At 39.1% G+C, this 21166-nt stretch overlaps 2 protein-coding genes across 2 annotated transcripts; one reads left to right on the top strand and one right to left on the bottom strand.

Annotated features, from left to right (window-relative positions):
- Nucleotides 1-9379: 9379 nt before the first annotated feature.
- On the bottom strand, nt 9380-9808 carry LOC106302420 (UPF0057 membrane protein At1g57550-like). Its single transcript, XM_013738933.1, has 2 exons — nt 9675-9808; nt 9380-9573 (listed from the first exon to the last, which is right to left on the bottom strand). The coding sequence occupies exons 1-2, from the start codon at nt 9747-9749 to the stop codon at nt 9490-9492; spliced, it is 159 nt and encodes a 52-aa protein (XP_013594387.1). The 5' UTR covers nt 9750-9808; the 3' UTR covers nt 9380-9489.
- An 8001-nt stretch (nt 9809-17809) lies between these two features.
- Nucleotides 17810-20240, top strand: LOC106335987. Its single transcript, XM_013774691.1, has 8 exons — nt 17810-18347; nt 18478-18672; nt 18755-18948; nt 19156-19311; nt 19380-19706; nt 19756-19950; nt 20041-20099; nt 20147-20240. The coding sequence occupies exons 1-8, from the start codon at nt 17810-17812 to the stop codon at nt 20238-20240; spliced, it is 1758 nt and encodes a 585-aa protein (XP_013630145.1).
- Nucleotides 20241-21166: the final 926 nt, after the last annotated feature.

Genomic DNA, 21166 nt, shown 5'->3' with positions numbered 1-21166 from the left:
CACCCAGAGTTAGATTACGAGATGACAACTTGTACTCTTCCCTCTACACCAATATAAAATGCCATCGGCAGCAACATGCCTGAAAACCTCTACACGACATATAAACTGGACCATAAAGGTCTCATTGGAAAACAGGTCTTAAGGATCTCAACTCCAGAACGAACTACGAAAGGCTTGATCCCTCCGACAAGGGTACGTAGGCAGCATTCACAAGGCGCAGCCCTAATCTAATCGCACTCCACTTTTAGTAGAGTGAACAGACCACTTCCGACCACTAATTCCGCCTAACTTACATGACTTGCCTAACCGCTCACAGGAACATCGCAAAAATTCTAGCGAGCTCGGGGGCTAACTGTTGGGATCAAAATCGGTTACGACGGAATCAACGTCGGAAACTCCCCCGGAAATGTCATCTTTGAAAAAGAGAGATAAAATTCAAAAAGAAAAGAGAAGCGGGAACACCTAAATCGAGTTTCGTAACAATTCCGAAAGGGATTCACACGATAAGCCTTTGAGAAAGGTTACACAAAGCCTCGGATAACGGATCTCGGACAGCAAAACACCCATCGTCCAACTCGCTGAAGGGGCGAGTTGGACCAGATGCACCGACCAACTCGCCCGTTCGGCGAGTTGGATCAACCGAGCCGTCCAACTCGTCAAACGGGCGAGTTGGACGGCGTGAGTTGGGCGGAGCACGCCGTCCAACTCGCCCGTTCGGCGAGTTGGATCAATCAGCATTCCTTCGTCACGTCCTGGTAGCTCCCCCTTCGGGATTAGATCAAACCTGCTCTTGTTTCATCTTGATCAAAGTCACAGTTGGAACTTTACAATTTAAAAACCGCAAGAACTCGTTCTCTCAAATAACATTGGGATTGATCGTATAAAACGGCAACGGTTAGCTGAATAACTCGAATTTCCTATGCTATACAAGGAATTTGAATGTTCTTCAGAATCGACGTCGTTTCGAAAGCGCTCTTTTTATAAAATTTTAAAAACGCCTAAGTCGGAAAACGGCCTGAAAGGACCCATAACGCGTCTAAGAGCCCACTTACGATTTTATACGAAATCAAGCCCAATCGTTATGACTATTTATCTTTTATTATGAAGGAGAACATAAATGTCAAGTTCGGAGGATAAATGTGAAGTTTCCTAAGATAAACACGAAGATCGAAAGAAAATGGAATATTCCCGCGAAGCGATAAAATCGACCAAGGGCAGAAAGAGAAAGAGCAAACCTCCTCTAGGAGGAGTATATAAGGACGTCGAGGTTGAAGAAGCAAAGGGACAATTCTTTTTACTCTTAGAAATCTCTGCATTTAGAAATTTTAGGCATTGTTCTCGACATGTTCTGTTTCTATGACTGGCACTCGATTACTAGATGAACTAGCCGAGGCAGTTCGATCTCTAGTTCTACTCTTTCAACCAAACTACGTTCGGCTTGATCCTCGAAAGGGGTACGTAGGCAGCCTTTCATAAAGTTCAGTCCAAAATCAAATCAAAACCTTTTCTGTGTCTTTTTTTTGTCTTTTGTTATCGAGCTCCGACTCAACTAGGTTTAAAGTTTTAAGTTGCTAGAACTATGTAACTCGCTGGTAACTCATGCGGCCAAAAAACACCCTTTACTACTCGCATCACCGGAAATAACGTTTCAGATCCTGGAAAGGTCAAGGTAACACCTTACGACGGTACAACCGATCCAAAGGCACACCTGCAGGCTTTTCAGATCGCGATGGGAAGAGCCAAGTGTAAAGAAAGCAAAAGAGATGCCATCGAATGCCGCCTCTTTGTCGAAAACCTCCGAGGAGCAGCACTTGAGTATTTCTCTCGCCTGAGGTGAAATTCCGTCGGAAGTTTCCGCCAACTGGCCTCGGCGTTTCTCAAGCAGTACTCTATGTTCATATATCAAGAAACCTCCGACGTCGATCTCTGGAGCATGTCCCAGGGAGAGGACGAATCTCTCTGCGACTTCATAAAACAGTTCAAGACCGTTATGGCTTCACTCCAAAAAAGCTTGACTTTCTCACACGGTTGTGATTTGCAGCACAATATCCATCATTTCCTCATGCGCCTACGACGTTAAGCAAATGATCCTTCCGTATACTTGTCTTACCACCCCTTCATAGGCCTCTAGAACTCCACCACATCGCTGTTCGAGGACTTATACGTTGATCCGATCCTAGTTGAAACCTTCGAGCTGATTGGCGTCTCTTTCAACACTGACTATAACGAGTCCAACAGAACTATAAGAGAAGTAAGGCACAATGACGGAAACGCTTATCCCCTAAGTTAGTATTAAGGGACCTTAACCTGGCTCTGATACCAATTGTAACACCCGCCTCTCCCCCATTTCCGACCGCGGTTCCCGAGAACGGGGTTAAGGACACATATGTCTACATAACCGACATCTTTGTGTGTCCCGTTACTGGTCCCATAAACTTCAAGTGCGTTTCCTTTGTTACAAACGACACTTCCTCTTAAGGTTCTGCGAAAAGGGAGGGAAAAAGAAGGGAGAGTAAAGTATACTCAGTGAAGTGATTCTAGACCAGTCTGCCCCATGAGGCTCTATACTGCTCAATGCGAAATGAGAACCGACTAGCAACTGCGCTCAATTCAATGCAACTTACATAACTAGCTACTACAGTTCGTTCCATTTTATGTAATCAAGCAATATAATGATTTCAGTCATCACTCAATACAGATAATTCGATTTAAGACTTCAATCATCCTAGAACTCTAGGACCTACACAGCTCAAGCGGTTCATACCACCCCTTTCTTTCTGCATCCCTATGGAGTCGCCTACCTTGGTATGCTCAACATCCGGTTCCTTGGATGCGGTCTGCCCCTGCAGTGTATTACGACCCCTTCCCAACAAGACTCGGCGTGACTCAATCTTACCGGCACCTCTAATCTTAATCTGCCTTTTTTGAATGCTACGGCCCGCATTTCCACCGTTTTTGAATGCTACGGCCCCGCATTTCCACCATTTTTGAATGCTACGGCCCCGCATTTCCACCGTTTTTAATGCTACGACCCCGTATTTCCACCGTTTTTGAACGCTACAGTCCCGCGTTTCCTTTCTACCCAACCTCTCCAGGTGGCTTACATTTCATTCAATCATCTTTTCCTTTTCTTTCTTTCTTTCCTTAGACCCATTCTTTCTTTCCTTTTTTTGACGCCACCCGTTCTCCGTGTCACATTCAATTCATTAAACAACCATTTTGACGCCACCCGTTCTCTGTGTCACATTCAATTCATTAAACAACCATTCACGAAGGTCCTACCATTCATCTAACCAAACCGGTTAACAGTATTTTATGATCCTAAGTGCAACTCTTTCTATACATCCTAGCTTTCACAAACACGCAAGTCGAGCAATCAGATAACATAATCACATCAACACATGACAGTCCATTCAAGTCCTTTAACCTTATCAGCGTTCTAATGCAATACGATCCATGCAACTATCATTCTAAGATTTGTCATGACCTAACAACCTAACATTAATCAAGATCTTCCCAATCCTAGCTCCTCATTCCACAATATAAAGGAGCATGAAATAGATCTGGGGAGAACACCACACCTTAGCTTCGATCTGGATCTGGATCTTGAAACATGAGATAAGAGAGAAGAGATCCGGAACAACAACAACTCGCGGCCACCACCACCACTCGCAGTTGCTCACGGCGAGGGGAGAGAGATATCCGGCCGGGAGAGAGAGAAGGTCGGCGACGAAGAGAGATAGAGGAGAGATAGAGCGCGGCAAAGAGAGAGGAAGAGAAGAGAGACGGCACGAGGAGAGAGAGAGCTTGACAACTAGGGCTTCCTATCGCCGGGATTTCTCTGCAGAGCTTCACTTCTAAATTTCTGATGAGAGAAAAGAAAGAGGAGGCTTTGTATCAATAGGAAAAGGGAAGGAGAACCTTAGGGTTTTCTAGTTGGGTAATAGAGAACCCAATACACCTTTAAATTTTAATTTGGCCGGTTTTGGGGTGTTACAAATTTAGTGGAATTTAAAACAAACAAAATATTTCTTAGTTTACATTGATTTCATACATTTAAGATCTAATATTGATACAATTCACGTTTAGATCTAGTATTTAATATATTTCAAGATCCCTTAAAATTTGGTTATTGACTTATTGTCCATAGCACTATCACGGCGTAATCGCCCAATTCCTACGTCAACAGAAGCCAATGGTCCGGTTCAATACATAAACACATTACATGTGCAAAAGCATACATTAACTAGTACACATTTTAATTTTCATACATGAACTTTCAAAGATTGGATTTAACATACATTGGCCTGATTTCCGTTAGTCAAATATTACAGAAGATGAGTTGTCGTTAACCAGTAATAGGAAATCAACTAATTCTATACATCAACAGGGGCCAACGGTCCCGATCAATAAATTACACAATAACAAAATTATTTGGCCTAAATGATTTATTTTTCTCATTCTATTACAATGTAATATAGCTTAATTACCACATACTATAATAAAAACCTCACCCTATCAACACGTGGCAGTCAATTTATCTTGTAATGTTTAACTAACGGAAATTAGGATAATGTATTTTAAAACCAGATCTCGAATGTTCATGTATTAAATTTGAATTTTTTTATTAGTTAATGTATGTTTTCTCACAGGTAAAGTGTTTGTGTATTGATTGGATTTGTTGACCCCTGTTAATGTAGAAATTAGCCAATTTCCTATTATTGAATAACAACAATTCATTTTCCGTAATGTTTGACTAACAGAAATAAGTTCATGTATATTAAAACCAAATTTTGAAAGTTTATGTATGGAAATCGAATTTTGTACTAGTTGATGTATTTTTTCGCACATGTGACAGTACCTTTGGCTTCTATTCACGTATGAATTGACTGATTTTCCCACTATCATGTAAACAAAATGGAGCATTATAATCATAACATTTCTCAAAAGCGTCCAGGAGCAGGAGACATGGCTCAAAAGCGAATGCCTCTATGGGAATTCCGAGGAGAAAATTTGAGATTTTTCGTCGGGGATCTCCTCGGAAGCGTTCTACGTCATCTCATGGTGATGCAGGAAAATCAAGGCTCCACCATCAAGTTCGAAAAAGATGAGAGGTGGTTCGTCCATAAATGATGGTTTGATGGGATCCAAAAACCCATCCCAAGATCATTTATGAGGACAATCAGTTGGAACTGTCTAGGGATTGGGAACGACCTCACAGTTCGACGCCTTACGTAGATGTGTCAGAAGCATCACCCAGGACTTGTGTTCCTTTCTGAGACGAAGAACAGAAGGCTGCTGTTGCAAAACATTCAGGCCGACTTAGGATTTGATCATTTGTTTACTGTTGAGCCACTTGGACTCAGCGGAGGTTTAGCTTTATTTTTTATGGATGAATTTCAAGTTAATGTTTTATTTTCGAATAACCGTATGATTGACATTGAGGCAGTCATTGATGGAATAAAAGCCTATATGACGTTTGTTTATGGGGATCCTGTACTAGAAAGACGAGATCAAGTTTGGGAACGTCTTACGCGTTTCTCAACAACAAGAAATGGACCTTGGTTCATGATAGGAGATTTTAATGAAATCACAGGTCATAATGAGAAAGAAGGAGGGAGACAATGTCCTGATAGTTCATTCCTCCCCTTTAAGCAAATGCTTAATGACTGTGGGATGCTAGAGTTTCCTTTCACGGGGGACATGCTTTCTTGGGTAGGGAAGAGAGAAGGAGGAACAACTGTTCGATGTCGCTTAGACAGAGCAGTCGGAAATGCAAATTGGCATGATAAGTTTCCCCATTCGACTCGACTGTGAAGTATATGAGGTTATGAGGATCAGACCATCGTCCGATTCTTGCCGACATATTCATAAAGCCAATGAGGAGATCAAAAAAATTCAAGTTTGATAAAAGATGGCCGGATAATGAGGAGTTGAGGCAAGTTATTCTTGAGGGATGGAAATCTCCTGATCTCCCTCCCAATGCGAGTATTATGGAACATATTTCCAGCTGCAGAAAAGCCTTGAGCGAATGGAGGAAACAACATAATGTTAACTCGGCAAAATTAGTGGCGGATCTTAAAGAAAAAGTGGAGGGTTTATATGCAGATGATAACGCTACAACTGAGAAAATTGCAGTAGCGTTGAAGGAACTCTCTGATGCTCTTAAAGCAGAAGAAATGTTCTGGAAACAGAAGAGTCGGGTGTTTTGGCAGAGAGAAGGAGACAGAAATACAAAAAATTTCATGCCTTAACAAAGCAAAGAAGAGAAAAGAATAAAATCACACAGCTCCTATATGCAAATGGAAATTTGGTTGAGGATGAAAAAGGATTAGTAGCCATTGCTACTAGCTACTTTAGTCAGATCTTTGAATCATCAAATCCAGAGGATATTGAAGAGGCACTAGCTCATGTTCCTACGACGATAACTGGAGCAATGAATGACAACCTTACAGCTCCGGACTCCGAATGGGAGGTCAAATTAGCGCTCTTTGCTATGCATCCAGAAAAGGCCCCATGACCAGATGGGATGATTGCGCTTTTCTATCAAAAATTCTAGGATATAGTAAAGGAGGATTTAACTATTATGGATGATAAATTCCTTTTTGAGGGGACAGTTGCGAATGGACTGAATAATTCAAATATATGTCTCATCCCAAAGACAACAAAGCCTAATGAAATGGCTCACTTTAGACCCATTAGCTTGTGCAACCTCAACTACAAGATAATCTCTAAGGTATTATGCCAGAGACTAAAGAAAGTGCTTCCGGGCTTGATATCGGAAACCCAGTCGGCTTTTGTTGCTGGGAGACAGATTTCAGACAACATTATGATTCCTCAAGAAATGTTCCACGCTCTGAGAACTAAACCAAGGGGACGCAGTAAGAGGATGGCCATTAAGACAGACATGAGCAAAGCATATGACAGGATGAAATGGTCTTTTATTGAAGATTTCATGAGCAAGATGGGTTTCTCAGAAACATGGATCACTTGGATCATGCGCTGTATTACGTCGGTGAAATAGAAGTTCCTCATGAATGGAGAGCCAAGAGGAAATAATATTCCAGTTAGAGGTCTTCGCCAAGGAGATCCTTTGTCTCCTTTCATTTTTATTCTATGCACGGAAGCACTCGCTAGCCTTCTCAATCATGCAGAGAACCAAGGGAAGATAACAGGGATGCGCGTCACGCGCGTGTGTCCTTCGGTATCCCACTTTCTCTTCGCTGATGATAGCCTTTTCTTCTGTAAGGCGGAGCCCCGTGAATGTGAAGAAGTAATGAAAGTAGTCAGGAAATATGGCAAAGCATCAGGTCAATGTATCAACTTTGATAAATCGTCCTTACTCTTTGGTAAGCGGATTAATGCAACTAGTAGAAAAGAGATAAAAGATTCACTTGGGATACAGAACGAAGGAGGAATGGGAACTTACTTAGGTATCCCAGAAGACATAAGTGTATCCAAGTGCAAACTTTTTGCATTTCTAAAAGATAAGCTGATGCATAGAGTGAATGTTTGGACAGGTAGATGGCTCTCAAAAAGAGGGAAGGAAGTATTGATTAAATCCATTTTGCTCGCTTTTCCAACATACGTTATGTCTACCTTTCTGCTCCCATTGGAGATATGTGAAAACCTAGCCAGTGCCATTGCCCAATTCTGGTGGAGTTCAAATCCACGAAAAAGGGGAATAAACGGGGCGAAATGGGAAAAACTATGTTTACCTAGAGAGGAGGGTGGGATCGGGTTTTGTATGATCCATGAGTTCAATCTGGCACTATTGGCAAAACAATTATGGAGACTAGTTCAATTTCCTGATTCTTTGGTAGCCTGGGTCTTGAGAGGAAGATACTATAGATTGGATTCTCCACTAAGAGTAAACTCTGCTAGCAGTCCATCCTATGTGTGGACAAGCATTTCTGGTGGAAGGAAGTTGTTATTGCTGGGAATCAGACAGAAGATACATTCAGGTTATGAAGTCAAGGTGTGGGAGGACCCGTGGATTCCTACGACCCCTGCGAGACCAGCTATCCCCCTAGCGCCAGTTGTGCATCCTAATATCAGAGTCAGTGATCTCATTGATCAGGTATCGAAGGAGTGGGATGTTGGTTTATTGGAGAGCTATGTAAATCTTGAGGATATACCGCTCATAAGGAGTTTGGCCATAAGCACAACTCATCGTCGTGATACATTCTGCATGAACTACACAAGGAATGGCCAATATACGGTTAAATCTGGATATTGGGTGGCTCAAAATTTATTAAAGACAGAGGAAGAAAAGGAAGTTTTGGAGCCAAGTATCACTAAGCTTCAAGCCTTTTCTTGGAAGTTAAAGGCGCATACGAAGATATGTCATCTTATATGGCAATTGTTAACTGGTCATGTGGCAGTAACGAGGAACTTAACAAGACGCAATATGAGGTGTGACAACTACTGCCCACGATGTGGAGAACCAGAAGAAATTGTAACCCATGCCATATTTGAGTGTACGCATGCTCTCCAAGTTTGGTCATTATCATCAACTCCAACAAGCCAAAATATATTTCCAGTACCAAGCGTCTACACAAATATGGACTATCTATTCTGGAGGAAAAACAACATTATCGAGCCAAAACAAGATAGGGATTCTTATCCCTGGATAATCTGCAATATATTGGAAGGGTAGGAATGACAAACTTTTCAGGGGGATAGATAGAGATCGTATAGAGCTAGTTCGACATGCAGAAAGTGAATGCCAAGCCTGGTTTGATGCTAACGAAGTGGTACAACCTGTGATACAGGATAACAATACTGAAGAACCTCAAGTCATAAACTTAGGTAATATTTGCTTAATAGATGGATCTTGGACATCCCCACTGCTCATTTTAGTGGATGCGGATGGGTCTGGATGGACAGTGGTGGGAACTTTCAACTTATGGGGACAAGAAATTTCACTCGAAGTGAATCAGTCTTGCATTCAGAAGTAGAAGCGCTGCGATGGGCGATGGAGAATATGCTTCAACATTCAACATGCCAGAGTTTCGGGACAGATTGTAAGGAGCTGATCGCAATGATAAAAGAACCTCAGGCTTCGCCAAGCTTTGTAACGGAATTGGAGAGGATAGAGACGCTACAGATATGCATCCCGGATTTCAACATCATTCATGCTCCATGAGCGCACAATCAGATTTCAGATGTTTTTAGCTAAGACTGCTAGATCCTTCCATAGGGAGTTACATTTTATTGGTTGTTCTATTCCGGTTTAGTTTCGCAGACCACTTCAAGTTTGAGTAATAGAATGGTCTTTCGACGTCCAAAAAAAATTCATAACATTTCTGGGAATTGCTTGGATTTACTTTACTAATATATCAAAACAAACTATTGTGAGAAAAAAAAAATGACAGAGAGTTCAAAGATAACAACTGATTGAGTACATAATACGAAAATTTGAAAACCTGTGATAAATTGTTTTAATGGAAAGAAAATATAAAAAAAAATATAAAAATTCTTTGGTTTCTATTTAGTAAGAACCCATATAGCATATACCATTCCAGGGATAAAACCAAAGAACGTCAGGAGCAAAGAGAGCCAAAACTCCAACTGCAAAAAATGTATTACCAAAAGTTAAGAAAAAGAGATTCGAATCTTACTTCAACAATTAAAGTTAAATATAAGTGATATATGTATGAAAAACATATTACCCCGCACCCAAATCTGAGGAATACACCAAGAGGAGGTATGAGAACTGCACAAAGAATTTCAAGGAAACTCCCCATTCTTCTTCTGTAATTTTTGTTTTGTATATTTTTGTTTTCTGTTAATAAGCAAGAAAATAGGAATATATTGGATCCGTTTAATAAGGGAAGAAACTGAGTTTGACTGTGTATGGTCCTCTGATTATACCTAAATTGCAGGAGCTGTTTTAAATACCAATAACTACCCTATTCTTTTCGTTTTCGACGCGACCACCCGTTTCTCGTGGTCGAAGAAATGAGATGAACAAATAAAAGTTAATAATCAAAAAAAAATATTTGGCTACCAATCTATACCATTAAAACTGAAGTACATTTTTTTGACATCCCTTTAATTTAAAAATTATACTAGATCTCGACCAGCGCAACCGCGCGGATTTTTGTTTTCATTTATTTTTATATAAATATTTTGTTTTCAATTTTAAATTGGTATATATTATAATATATATATGTCTATAGATATTTAAAATATAATAACTTTACCGTATATTTTTTTCATTGAATAGATTGTTTCAAACGTTCACATGTATTTGTATCTTCTTCTATATATATATATATATTTGGATTATTATTTCATTATTAAAATCGTAACTATATATATAAAGATTAGTAAAACATTGTTTTATTATCATATTCAAAAATATTATAACATTTTACAAATTTAGAAAGGTTTTAAAAAATTAAACTTTTCGCTTCATAGATTTATATTATCGAGTAAATGATTAAATATTTATTTTTTGTTTAATTTTTAAAATAAACTATATACTTTCAAATTTGTTTTCATTGGTTTAAGTTAGTAAAAATTAATCATTGTTAGATAATATGATTTTTGTTATTTAAAAAAAAATCTTTATAATTTTAAAAGTTAACATAATAAGTTATTATAATATATATGCGTCTATAAATTTTTAAAACATAATAAGTTTACGGTATATTTTTTTCATTGAATAGATTGTTTCAAACTTTCACATGTAATTGTATCTTCTTCTATATATATATATTTTCGGATTATTATTTCATTATTAAAATCGTAACTACATATATAAAGATTAGTATAATATTGTTTTGTTGTCATATTCAAAAATATTGTAACATTTTACAAATTTAGAAAGTTTTTTAAAAAATTAAATTTTTCGCTTCATAGATTTATATTATCGAATAAATAATTAAACTTTTAGTTTGTGTTTAATTTTTAAAATAAACTATATAGTTTCAAATTTGTTTTCATTGGTTTAAGGTAGTAAGGATTAATCATTGTTAGGTAATATGATTTTTGTTATTTAAAAAAAAAAAATCTTTATAATTTTAAAAGTTAACATCGACAAATATTTAAATAATTAACATATAGAGGTATACAACATTAAATTATATCTATTTAATTTATACTATCTATAAATCCAATGAATCATCTATTGTTTAAATCCAATTATTGATAACCCAATAAAAATTTCTGGTAGGCCCAAAATTTAAATGATAATATTAGAGATTAAATGTAACATGACTTTGTAGGAATAGATCCATTAGGTCCATTTTAAAAAAAAAATCACACATGAATCAAGGTTGTGACTTCTGTTTTAATATATAATTTATATCCATTCCACTGCATTTACATCTTAACTAAAATTACGAAAATTATTTTTTAACTACCAAGATATTTTCCTTATTATCTTATGTAAATAAATATTAGCATTTCATAAATATACATACACGACTCCCCTTGTTAATAATTACATTCCATAATTGCATAAATATACTCAACTCACTGGAAAACACTATAAAATTTAATGATTTTTAATATTTACTTATAATAACTAAATAAACTCATGATTTTGCGGGTTATTAATGAAATATGTAAACAATATATATATATATATATAATTTGAAATTGGTTGAAAAATAATCTTAAAATAAATTTTACTAAAAAGAATTTAAATAAATTTTTATCAGTATGAGAGGATTACATTATCCTATTTCAGTGTAACTCTTTAAAAATAAAAATGGGTTAAATAAGTTAAATAATGGGTTAAATAAAAATATTACCCATAACACGAATCTAAATCATTCGAAATTCTAAAAATTATAACCCAGCTAATAATAATAACTAAAATAAATTACACATATAAAATTAAACATAAAATTTCATGAACTCAAATATACAGATTTTGTATATAAATTGTAATCTTCATTACACAAAAAAAAATTTTTAACCAAAATTCACTCCCGCGCTTTTAAAAGAGCGGGTCAAAATCTAGTTATAATTTATACACTAAGTCAAATTGCTTAATATTTGAGTACATCACATTAGTCAAATTGATGTGAGTTACCGACATATACCAATATGACTAATGTGATGTATTCAGAACCTAGCATAAAAAAATTTCAAGTCTTCGCTTGGAATATCAAAGTTCACTGAATTTTTTTCATCTTATGTGGAGAGTAATAGCATGACACCTAGTTATGACCAGGAACTTAACACGTCATATTATGAAATGTGATAATAATTGCCCCAGATGCGGAGCAGAGGATAAACAAAGATCACTATTTTTGAATTCCCCCATCTGTACAAACATGGAATAGAGAAGTAACACCTTCCTCCGCTTCTGTATTCCTAATTTGAGTTAATATACAAATATAGATTATCTATTCTTGTGTAATAACGCTATTGAAGACCCGAAATTGGATTGGGACCCAGTCCCATGAATAATATGGTATATTTGTGATATTCTCAAATTAACCTCAAGCAACTCACTCAAATAAGAGTCTCATCGTAGTACTTGAAGAGCATATCCACACGTACACAAGATCACGCAATAGCATATCGGTTTCTGATTAAGCTAAGCCAACAATAAGAAAGCAATAAACAAAATAAAAGATCTAAACGGTTGTAAATATCAAGAGAAAGGCCTAGATCCACGAATTTATCAAAAAGAGATTCAAAAGCATAAATCAATCGATGTCAATGGTTTAATTAGATTTAATTCCAAAACTCGTATTCAAATAGTAAACTATCCAACTCTCGCTACTATAAACTATCAGATGCATAAATCTAGTCAAATACCAACTCTCACTGTGAATTCGATGAATCAAACAAGGAATAAATCATATTCGATATTGTTCAACTAAATTACAGGCCAACTCTTTTTGCGAATAGATATCTAGTTCAGCGGGATTCAGTTATGTTAGTCGAGTACACTCTCTTGTCTCTCGATTTTCCTATAATTTTAGGTTTTAGTTATAGATCCTAGTGTAATAAAAAATCATGGTGTAGAATTCTATGAATAAACCTAGCAATCAATCAATCAATCAACAACTTGACATTAAGAGTTAGAAATACCTAGATCTAAAATGTCGATCTACATAGACATGATCAAGCAAGGGCAAGACATGTTCTGAATAGATTGCATAAATAATAATCAAAAGGAGTTAAAATCAATCTCTTAAGGAGTTCAGATCTTCTCTCCAAATCAAAAACAAAGCATAGCCGTCAAAAATGGCTTAGATTCATTAGATATAAGTTAAAACTCGACTTGGACACTTTTATAAACAAATAGAAATTTCTTGGCCAAACTGCAATTTTTGAAAGTTGATAAAAATTGTTGGGAGAAGATCGGGAGGGTGTCATTAGACACCAAGGTAATGCCTGTCTACACCATGCTTTAAGCTCGACAGCTTCCTCTCGCGCGCCAGACAGACCACTCGTCAGTAAAAACAAGGATAACGCTTGATCAAACTGATGGATCGATCTCAAACCGGTGGCATTGGAAGCTAACTCAATTTGATATGTTGTGACCAAATTGGAGGGAAATATATTGGTAGGAAGTCCTCCATACGTTGTAAAACTTCGGGCGCATCTGCACAGTTCTGCATCTCAAATAGCTCCAAAATCTTCAAATTTGCCGAAAACATACCTAAACCTGAATAGACTCTAAAGCGACTCCAAACATATATATATGAGACTCTAAAACCGGACCTATATCATGGTAAAAACCCATAAAAACCAGCTATTTCAACTCCCTGGACTTATCTTTTGCTTGCCCTTAAGCAAAACATAGAATGAACGCATGGGGGAGGTTTGAACACACGAGAACTCCCCTTTTCTATAGAGCACCACCATCACCTCTACTGTGTTTCAAGCCACGTCAAATAATACTATTTTTAGAAGGTACTTTCATGTACTTAGCCTCAGCTTAGCAACATGACCATCCATCCCACAACTCAACATATACAATGTGACATACCCTTCTACTGACCTCATTTTTGAGATTAATGTTTAGGCTCATCTTGGGAGTATCGATCAAGAGACACTTGACTCTTACCCATTCAGGTATCTGATCAAACATGCAGTCATTTTTATACAAAGTGTTTGAGGTTAGAATCGATTTGTGCTAAATGAATAAGTTGTCTTGCACTTACGGATTTGCTGTCTTTATGCACTCAAAGATGAGGTGACTGATTTGAAGAAAGAGGCTCATGACGAGGTCAAGATCCGCTTGAACCTACAATTTAAGATTGAACAAATGAGTGAAGAGATTGCAGAGTACAAGAAATTGGTCAAGGATTTTCCTGAATTTCTTGTGTGTTTCCATATCTATGTTATGAACTTGGTGGGTGTTATCTTGTTTTCCTTAATTGTTAAGTTTTACCAGTAGTACACCGTGAAATAAGAAACAACAAAATAAGTTTTACATCAACCAATAACAAGAAACAGAAGTTTTAAACATAAAACAACAAAGAGGTAATCATTGTAGTAGTAGATTATAGTAGTAGTATGACTTTTTCACCATACTTTCAACTACCAAGAAAAATCAAGTTTTAAACCATTTACAAGGATCTCAATTTTCCTTCTTAGACCTCGACTTTAGCATGCTCAGGTTGTCATCCTAGTGTGCACAGCCTTTTTAACACCCTTTCCTTTTTTCTTCCTCTTCTTCAGATCCTAAGGTGATTCTTCACCTACTTCCTTCACATAAGCTTCCAATGCAGCGAGTCTCATGCATACCCCTCAATTTTTTTTGTCCACTCTCCCATTTCTTGTCCTTACCATTAACTAGTTCTACCAATATATTTAACTTTACCATGATCTCTGGTGTTCCAGTAGTGGATCTTGTCTCGTTCACATCATTCTCAATGATATGGGCTTTTCGGGCAGCCACGTCTTCGTCGAACAGCCCTTTAAACCTTATGGTATATCCTTTACCAAGCTAGTTCATCCAACTATCAACAACCACATCATGCTTACTATCGACGTCATCTTTTTCTGTTATTCGAACAAATTAATTTTCTTCATCAGCCGAAGCGCTTAAGATGCACTCAATGTCCTTCATTCGCTTAAGATGCACTCAATGTCCTTCATTTAAAAATGAATAAAGACTAACTTAACGCAGAAAGTCAACCAAATATATTCATAAATAATAATTACTAACCTGAGAGAACCAAGTTTTCATCCTCCGAATCCTACAACAGGCAAACAATGGGAACAAGGATACATATCAGCCTAGTTTTAGTCCGATTACCCCACTTAATATAAATCACTACCATTTCTTCCTATCAAAAACGAAGTAGTCATCTCTAGTTATACCAATTTTTTTCATAAACTAAGAGAATGACGTAGAACTACTAAAACTAGTGTCTCCACAGTTGCTTAAGGTTCGGCTACTTCTTCCCTCATCCTTATCTCTTTGTTCTTCATGGGACTGAATATCATCAACAACCCAAGTCTCGTGACTCGACCTTTCCTCAGATCCTATCTCTCCTTCTTCTTCAACAGAATTCTTCTCATAGTTCGCGTCTTCTTCTTCTTCACCGGAGCTCACGTCCTCTTCTTTTTCTTCAACGCAATTTGCATCTCCATCTTGTTCTTCAGCCAAATTCACGTCTTCTTCTTCTTCAACAGGGTCCGGGTTTAATTTATCATTCGCAGCGACCAAGTATGTATCTCTTTCTTCTTCCTCAGGGAGAGTAGGGGGTGTCTTTCCCTTTAGTTTCTTAGAATTCTTAATCTTATGCTTTGACCATCTACTCTTAACCATTTTTCAAAACCTACAAATAAACGACATCAACAAACCAACTAGACAGAGTTCTTTCAACATGGAGCAAACGAAAAACAAGTTATACCTAGTATAACGTGAGAACCGTTGGAGACAGTCGAGAGGAGACAAGATTCGAAAAGCTTCTCTTTTTTATAACTTCCTTTCAAAACGCGTGAGCGGTTTAGATTAGGGATGTCATTGCGGTTTTCTTAGATAATTAGGATAAACGCGACAGACGAGATTCGAGATGATTTCTCGTTTTCTTTTGCTGTTTACATTTGCCATCCAAACAATCATGTGAATTGGGCCCATTAGAGGGATTGAGCCCGTCTAATGAAATGAAGACATTGTTTAGGCATTTCACGGTTTTCACAGACTATTAGGATACACGCTGCTGTATGCGAGATGTTATTTTTCTGTTTACTTTTGCCATCCAAACAATCATATGACTAGTGCCCATTAGAGGGATTGAGCACGTCTAATGAAATGATGACATTGTTTAGGCATTTCACGGTTTTATCAGACTATTAGGATACACGCTGCTGTATGCGAGATGTTATTTTGCTGTTTACTTTTGCCATCCAAACAATCATGTGACTAGTGCCCATTTAAGGGATGGAGCCCATTAAATGAAATGAAGAAATTATCTCTCTTTCTCTAATAACCCATGAAGACACAATTGAAGCTTGAATCATCTTCGTTTAAATCATCTTTTTTTATCTTTTTCTCTTTAATAACCCAGGAATTTTTTATCTTCAAATCATCATGAGACCATATTTTTATATGTGCCTAGTCACAAAAAACCTAGAATACACACAACAGTAGACAAGGACATGGTTCAACGAAAGAAGAACAAGATTTTCAAAATAGGACAACACTATGAACTACAACGATTGCACACAACATAGAAAAGGTTTAAGAGAGTAACAGAGTGTCGATCGATGTTAATCGATGCTATGAGATTTTCAAAATAGGACAACACTATGAACTACAACGATTGCACACACTATGAACTACAACGATCGAACGTCAATCGATGCTATGAGATTAGTGTCGATCGATGTTTACCTAGGTAAGCATTAGCGAGCTGTTCGATAGGTTCACTAGTATTCACTAAATCCAATGTCGCTTGTTTCTAGCAATACTAGCTCAAGGGAATTAATTCAGATAAAAGACTATGCTGTCACATGCGCCTAATTATCCTAAGTTCAGGGTTCTAGTTAGCTACTCTAGAACACAAGCATTACAAACAATTCCTTGAAGAAAACCTTTATCACCTCAGTGTATCTATAGTTTGGGCTAATCCCACATAACCTTACTTTAAACCCTAAATCTAACAAAGGAAACTACTCAGACATAGCAAAGCAGAACATAGCAAATATCTGATACAAAGCTCTGAAGGAGTCTTGGATCTTCTCTCCAAACTACTAAAAACCCTAAATATGTTTTGCTGTGAAATGATAAAGTATGAAAGCGTGTGTTGCCCAAATCAATGGCAGAGCACATACATATTAGGTTAAAGTCGGCCATGGTATTTCTGTAATTAATGTGGAACTTGGGCTATAAGTCGACTGGGAACCAAGTCGGGCCTTGTGCGCTTCGCTGTCGATCGACGGCAAGAGATGTCAGTCTTCGGGACTTCGATGGCTCTGCCTCGAGCCTGCACGCTTGCTATGGGCCTTAGTTCCTCACGGCCCATATCTTTGGTCGCGGCCCATGAATGTATTGACCGAAATTGGGTCCAACATTTGTCCCCCAGCTTTTTTTGGTTCGTTGAGAAACCGAAAAGGCAAAAACCGTCTTAGTTCGACGTCATCGCGATTCTTGGGAAATGGGATACCACGCGCATCGGCTTGATTTGACTGGTCGGCCATTGTTTAAATCGTGTGGCTGAGATCGAAGGTTCGTGGCTGGCTTCAATTAACTACTTCGGGAACTGTTTTTTCTTCTTTTTTCTGTATATATACTGATTCTACAGAGTGTGTCGTCTTCTCTAATAGCAGTTCTACTTTCTCTTACTCTCTCCTTCGCGACATTTCTTCTCGATTCAAACCTATGGCAGTCGAGAAATTTGGTCCCCACCTTAAGACAATTCTCGAGGCGAAACACATCGAGGCTATCTACGAACTCTGGGGGGTCGATTATGCCGTCAAAATTGAACTTCCTGAAGACGGCGAAACTCCGGCGACCATGAGACCGGGTTATTGTGGAGCCTATATGTCGCATTTCGAGGACGGTGGCTTATCATTTCCTCTTCCTCGTTTTCTTCTTGAGGCGTTGGCGGAGCTTAAGATGGCGTTTACCCAGATGGCGCCTAACTTTTTTCGCTATTTCTTGGCCACCTGGGTCCGAGCTCAGGAGGAAGGTCTTGAGTTCGGCCTCAGGGAGTTGAAGCAATTGTTCGCTATAAAGCGGAACAATGGCTTTCTTGGCACGATGATTCTTGCTCCTCGCTCTGGTCGTGTTATTATTGAAGGCATTCCCAATAAAGATGATCGATGGAGAGAAAATTTGTTTGTTTTTAAGGTTAACCTGGCGTCGGTCGGGGATTTTGAATTTGAAAGGATCCCTAGGGAATGGTCCGACGACATTGGTAATTTTTTTTTTTGCGAATAATGTCTGCTCCTGATCGTCTTTTAGCCTTTTCCCTTTTAAAAGTCTCCTCTCCTGATCGTCTTTTAGCCTTTTCCCTTTTAAAAGTCTCCTCTCTCTTTTATCTGTAGAGCCCTTCGGCCCTGCGCCCATGACTCCCGAGCTTCGTGGGTTAATGGCTACTTTGCGACGTGGCAGTCCTCGATGGCTCGCTTTTACTCATGACCGAATTCGAACCGCTTATGCTCTCCCGCTGGGTGTAAACCGTGCTACTCATGTTGCCTTGGTGGCTCCCGTTCGGCCCAAGAAAGGTCGTGGCAACAAGAGTAAGTTGTCCTTCTCTTGACAAGATTTTGAGATACTTCATTAGCGCGATTCTAAATCCTTCGAGGTTCGTTTTGTTTTTAGGGAAGAAGGAGAAGGAGGTGTTGCTTGATCGTCCTGATGACTCTTCTGAGGCCAGGTCGTTAGAGCGAGCTCAGAAAGTTCAGCGCGGGCCGGTTCTTAGATCGAGGTCGCAGGCTCAGTCTCCTGGCCTTCTGGCTAGGCCGGTGTCGGTTGCTATCCCTGCCGGCGGGACTCGTAAGGCATCGGATAACTCGGCGAGTTCTGCTGGCGATTGAGCTCTTAACGACGGGGTCGATTCATTGACTCACCGGCGTCGACGTAGGGTCTTGGAGGAGATTAACACTGTGACTACGGGGTCATAGAGCTCGGGACTTCCTCTACCATTACGCGTTTCTGGTGAAGGTACTTAGCGGATTAACCCTGGCGTCCATCTTTCGAGCGTGCCCGAAGCCTCTTCGTAGGCGTTTTCATATGACAACGTGATTCCTATCCTTGAGAACCCCGATTCTCTTGCTGCGATCTGGCGTAAGATCAGAACGGAAGGATGCGAGCTCCCTTCTCTGGAGCGTATGCGAGAGAGTGATGCCTATGTTCGGATGGCAGTTGCGAATGCCAAGGTACGTTATCTTTCTTCGGTGCATTATTGAATTGGATGACAATCTCTGATGTTATCGTTTTTGCTTAGGCTATGGAGGCGAGCAATGAATACGCCGCTTTGATGGAGGGGCGATTGGCTAATTTTCCAAGTAAGGAGGAGATCGCGGGTCATTTTCTCACGATCCAACAGCTTCGAGGTGAGTTGGAGGTTGCTCGGGAGGCAGAGAGGCAGCGCGAAGCGGAGATTGAGGAGTCGAAGAGGAAGTTGGCTGCAGCTGAGGCGGGAAAAGTCGCTATTCAGAGCGATCTTGACTCGATGAAGGAGAAGCATAGGCGAGAGATCGAAGGTCGAGATAGGCAAGCTCGCAAAGATCGCTACCTTGCTCGTCTCTCTCTTGCTCGAGAATATGATGGGGTTCTGGGCTTCTGGCTGTAGTGAAGAACAAGTTGGAGCATAAAAAAAGGAAACGGCTGCGGAGATTCATTTCCAAGAGGTGCGTGCTCGTATTGAGGCTTTGACTGAGTATAATGAGGGTGGCTTCGAGCTCAAGGCGGAGTTGGAGCGTCTTAAAGACCTGGAGATTTCGCTCGAAGTTGATTACGGTCTTGCTTCGGTGTCGGATCCTTCTCTTAGTCGCCTCGATCTTCCTGATATTTCTGTAGATTCGGTCAATCAGGATTGATGCGAAGGTTAATTTGACTTAGTTTGAAGTTTGATATGTTCTACTTTTCTTTTTGTGTTTTTGCAGTCGAAGAAACATATATATGTCTTCGACGGATTATGGGATAATACCTCTTTAATTGTATGGTTTGATTTAACTTAAGCTTCATTGAGCTTGTTATTTTATCCTTTAGGAGGCGTAGAACAGAGACTGATCAGGAATTTGTTTTGTGGGCCTTTATATGGCCTGATTGCAAGTCAATAGAACAGGCTACGTTTAGGGGTTGAGTATTCTAAGTAATAGAAGAAAAGTAACAAATGTTTGTTCGGTTGTTTGGGCTGCGCTCGGTGTCGAGCTGCCTACGTACCCTCTTCGAGGGATCAAGCCTTTTCGTAGTTCCGTTTCTTTTTGACTGAGCTGTAGGCAGCTGTAGGCATCGGTAGCCTCCAAGCTCGAAGCTTGACAGTCATGGTCGAGGTTCGGGTTTGCAGTACTTGTAGTATTTCTTTAAGTTGTAGGCGTTCCAAGGTCTCATTTCTGGAAGGTAAGTTTTGCATTTTCCTAGCTCGTAGACTCTGGTTCGGATTTCTTTGGTTACTTTGTATGGTCCTTCCCATCTTGTTCCTAGTTTTCCTGCTCCTGGTTTTTTCGTTCCGTCGAACACTTTTCGGAGAACTAGGTCGCCTACGGAAAAAACGCGGTTTCTTATGTTAGAGTCGTAATAACGTGCCGCGGTTTGTTGGTAATTTTGCACGCGTATTGCTGCTTTTTCTCATTGTTCCTCGATTTCGGCTGGGATTACAGCTTCGATTCCGTAAGACAGCGAGAACGGTGTTTCTTGGGTTGCTGTGTGGGGGTCGTTCTACAGGCCCATAGGACACCGTGCAGTTCTTTGCCCCACCTCTCTTTCTTGAGGTAGAGTCTTTTCTTGAGGTTGTTCATTATAGTTTTATTTGCAGCTTCGGCATGACTGTTGCATTTTGGGTATCGAGGGCTCGCGGCCTTAATCTTGATTTTCCACTTTACACAAAAATCGTTGAATATTTTTGAGATGAATTGTGGTCCAGTGTCGGTTACTATCTCGTATGGTAAACCGTGTCGACAGATGATGTTTTTTCCTAATGAAGCTGGTTACCGTCGTAGAGGTGACGTTGGAGAATGCTTCAGCTTCGATCCACTTGGTGAAATAGTCGGTTAATACTAGAAGGAATCG

The sequence above is a fragment of the Brassica oleracea genome, chromosome C1, assembly GCF_000695525.1.
Source record: "Brassica oleracea var. oleracea cultivar TO1000 chromosome C1, BOL, whole genome shotgun sequence".
Taxonomy (NCBI): Eukaryota; Viridiplantae; Streptophyta; class Magnoliopsida; order Brassicales; family Brassicaceae; genus Brassica; species Brassica oleracea.
The sequence above is the reverse complement of the archived record's forward strand: the minus strand, read 5'-3'. Positions and strand labels throughout refer to the sequence as shown.

What these genes read in the sequence shown, in the direction of transcription:
- LOC106302420 (XM_013738933.1), bottom strand. Translation starts at nt 9,749, where the DNA reads ATGGGGAGTTTCCTTGAAATTCTTTGTGCAGTTCTCATACCTCCTCTT. An exon ending in TCCTCAGATTTGGGTGCGGG is followed by an intron (nt 9,574 to 9,674) that starts GTAATATGTTTT and finishes CATTTTTTGCAG; the next exon opens with TTGGAGTTTTGGCTCTCTTT.
- LOC106335987 (XM_013774691.1), top strand. Translation starts at nt 17,810, where the DNA reads ATGGCAGTCGAGAAATTTGGTCCCCACCTTAAGACAATTCTCGAGGCG. An exon ending in GGAATGGTCCGACGACATTG is followed by an intron (nt 18,348 to 18,477) that starts GTAATTTTTTTT and finishes TTTTATCTGTAG; the next exon opens with AGCCCTTCGGCCCTGCGCCC. An exon ending in GAAAGGTCGTGGCAACAAGA is followed by an intron (nt 18,673 to 18,754) that starts GTAAGTTGTCCT and finishes TTTTGTTTTTAG; the next exon opens with GGAAGAAGGAGAAGGAGGTG.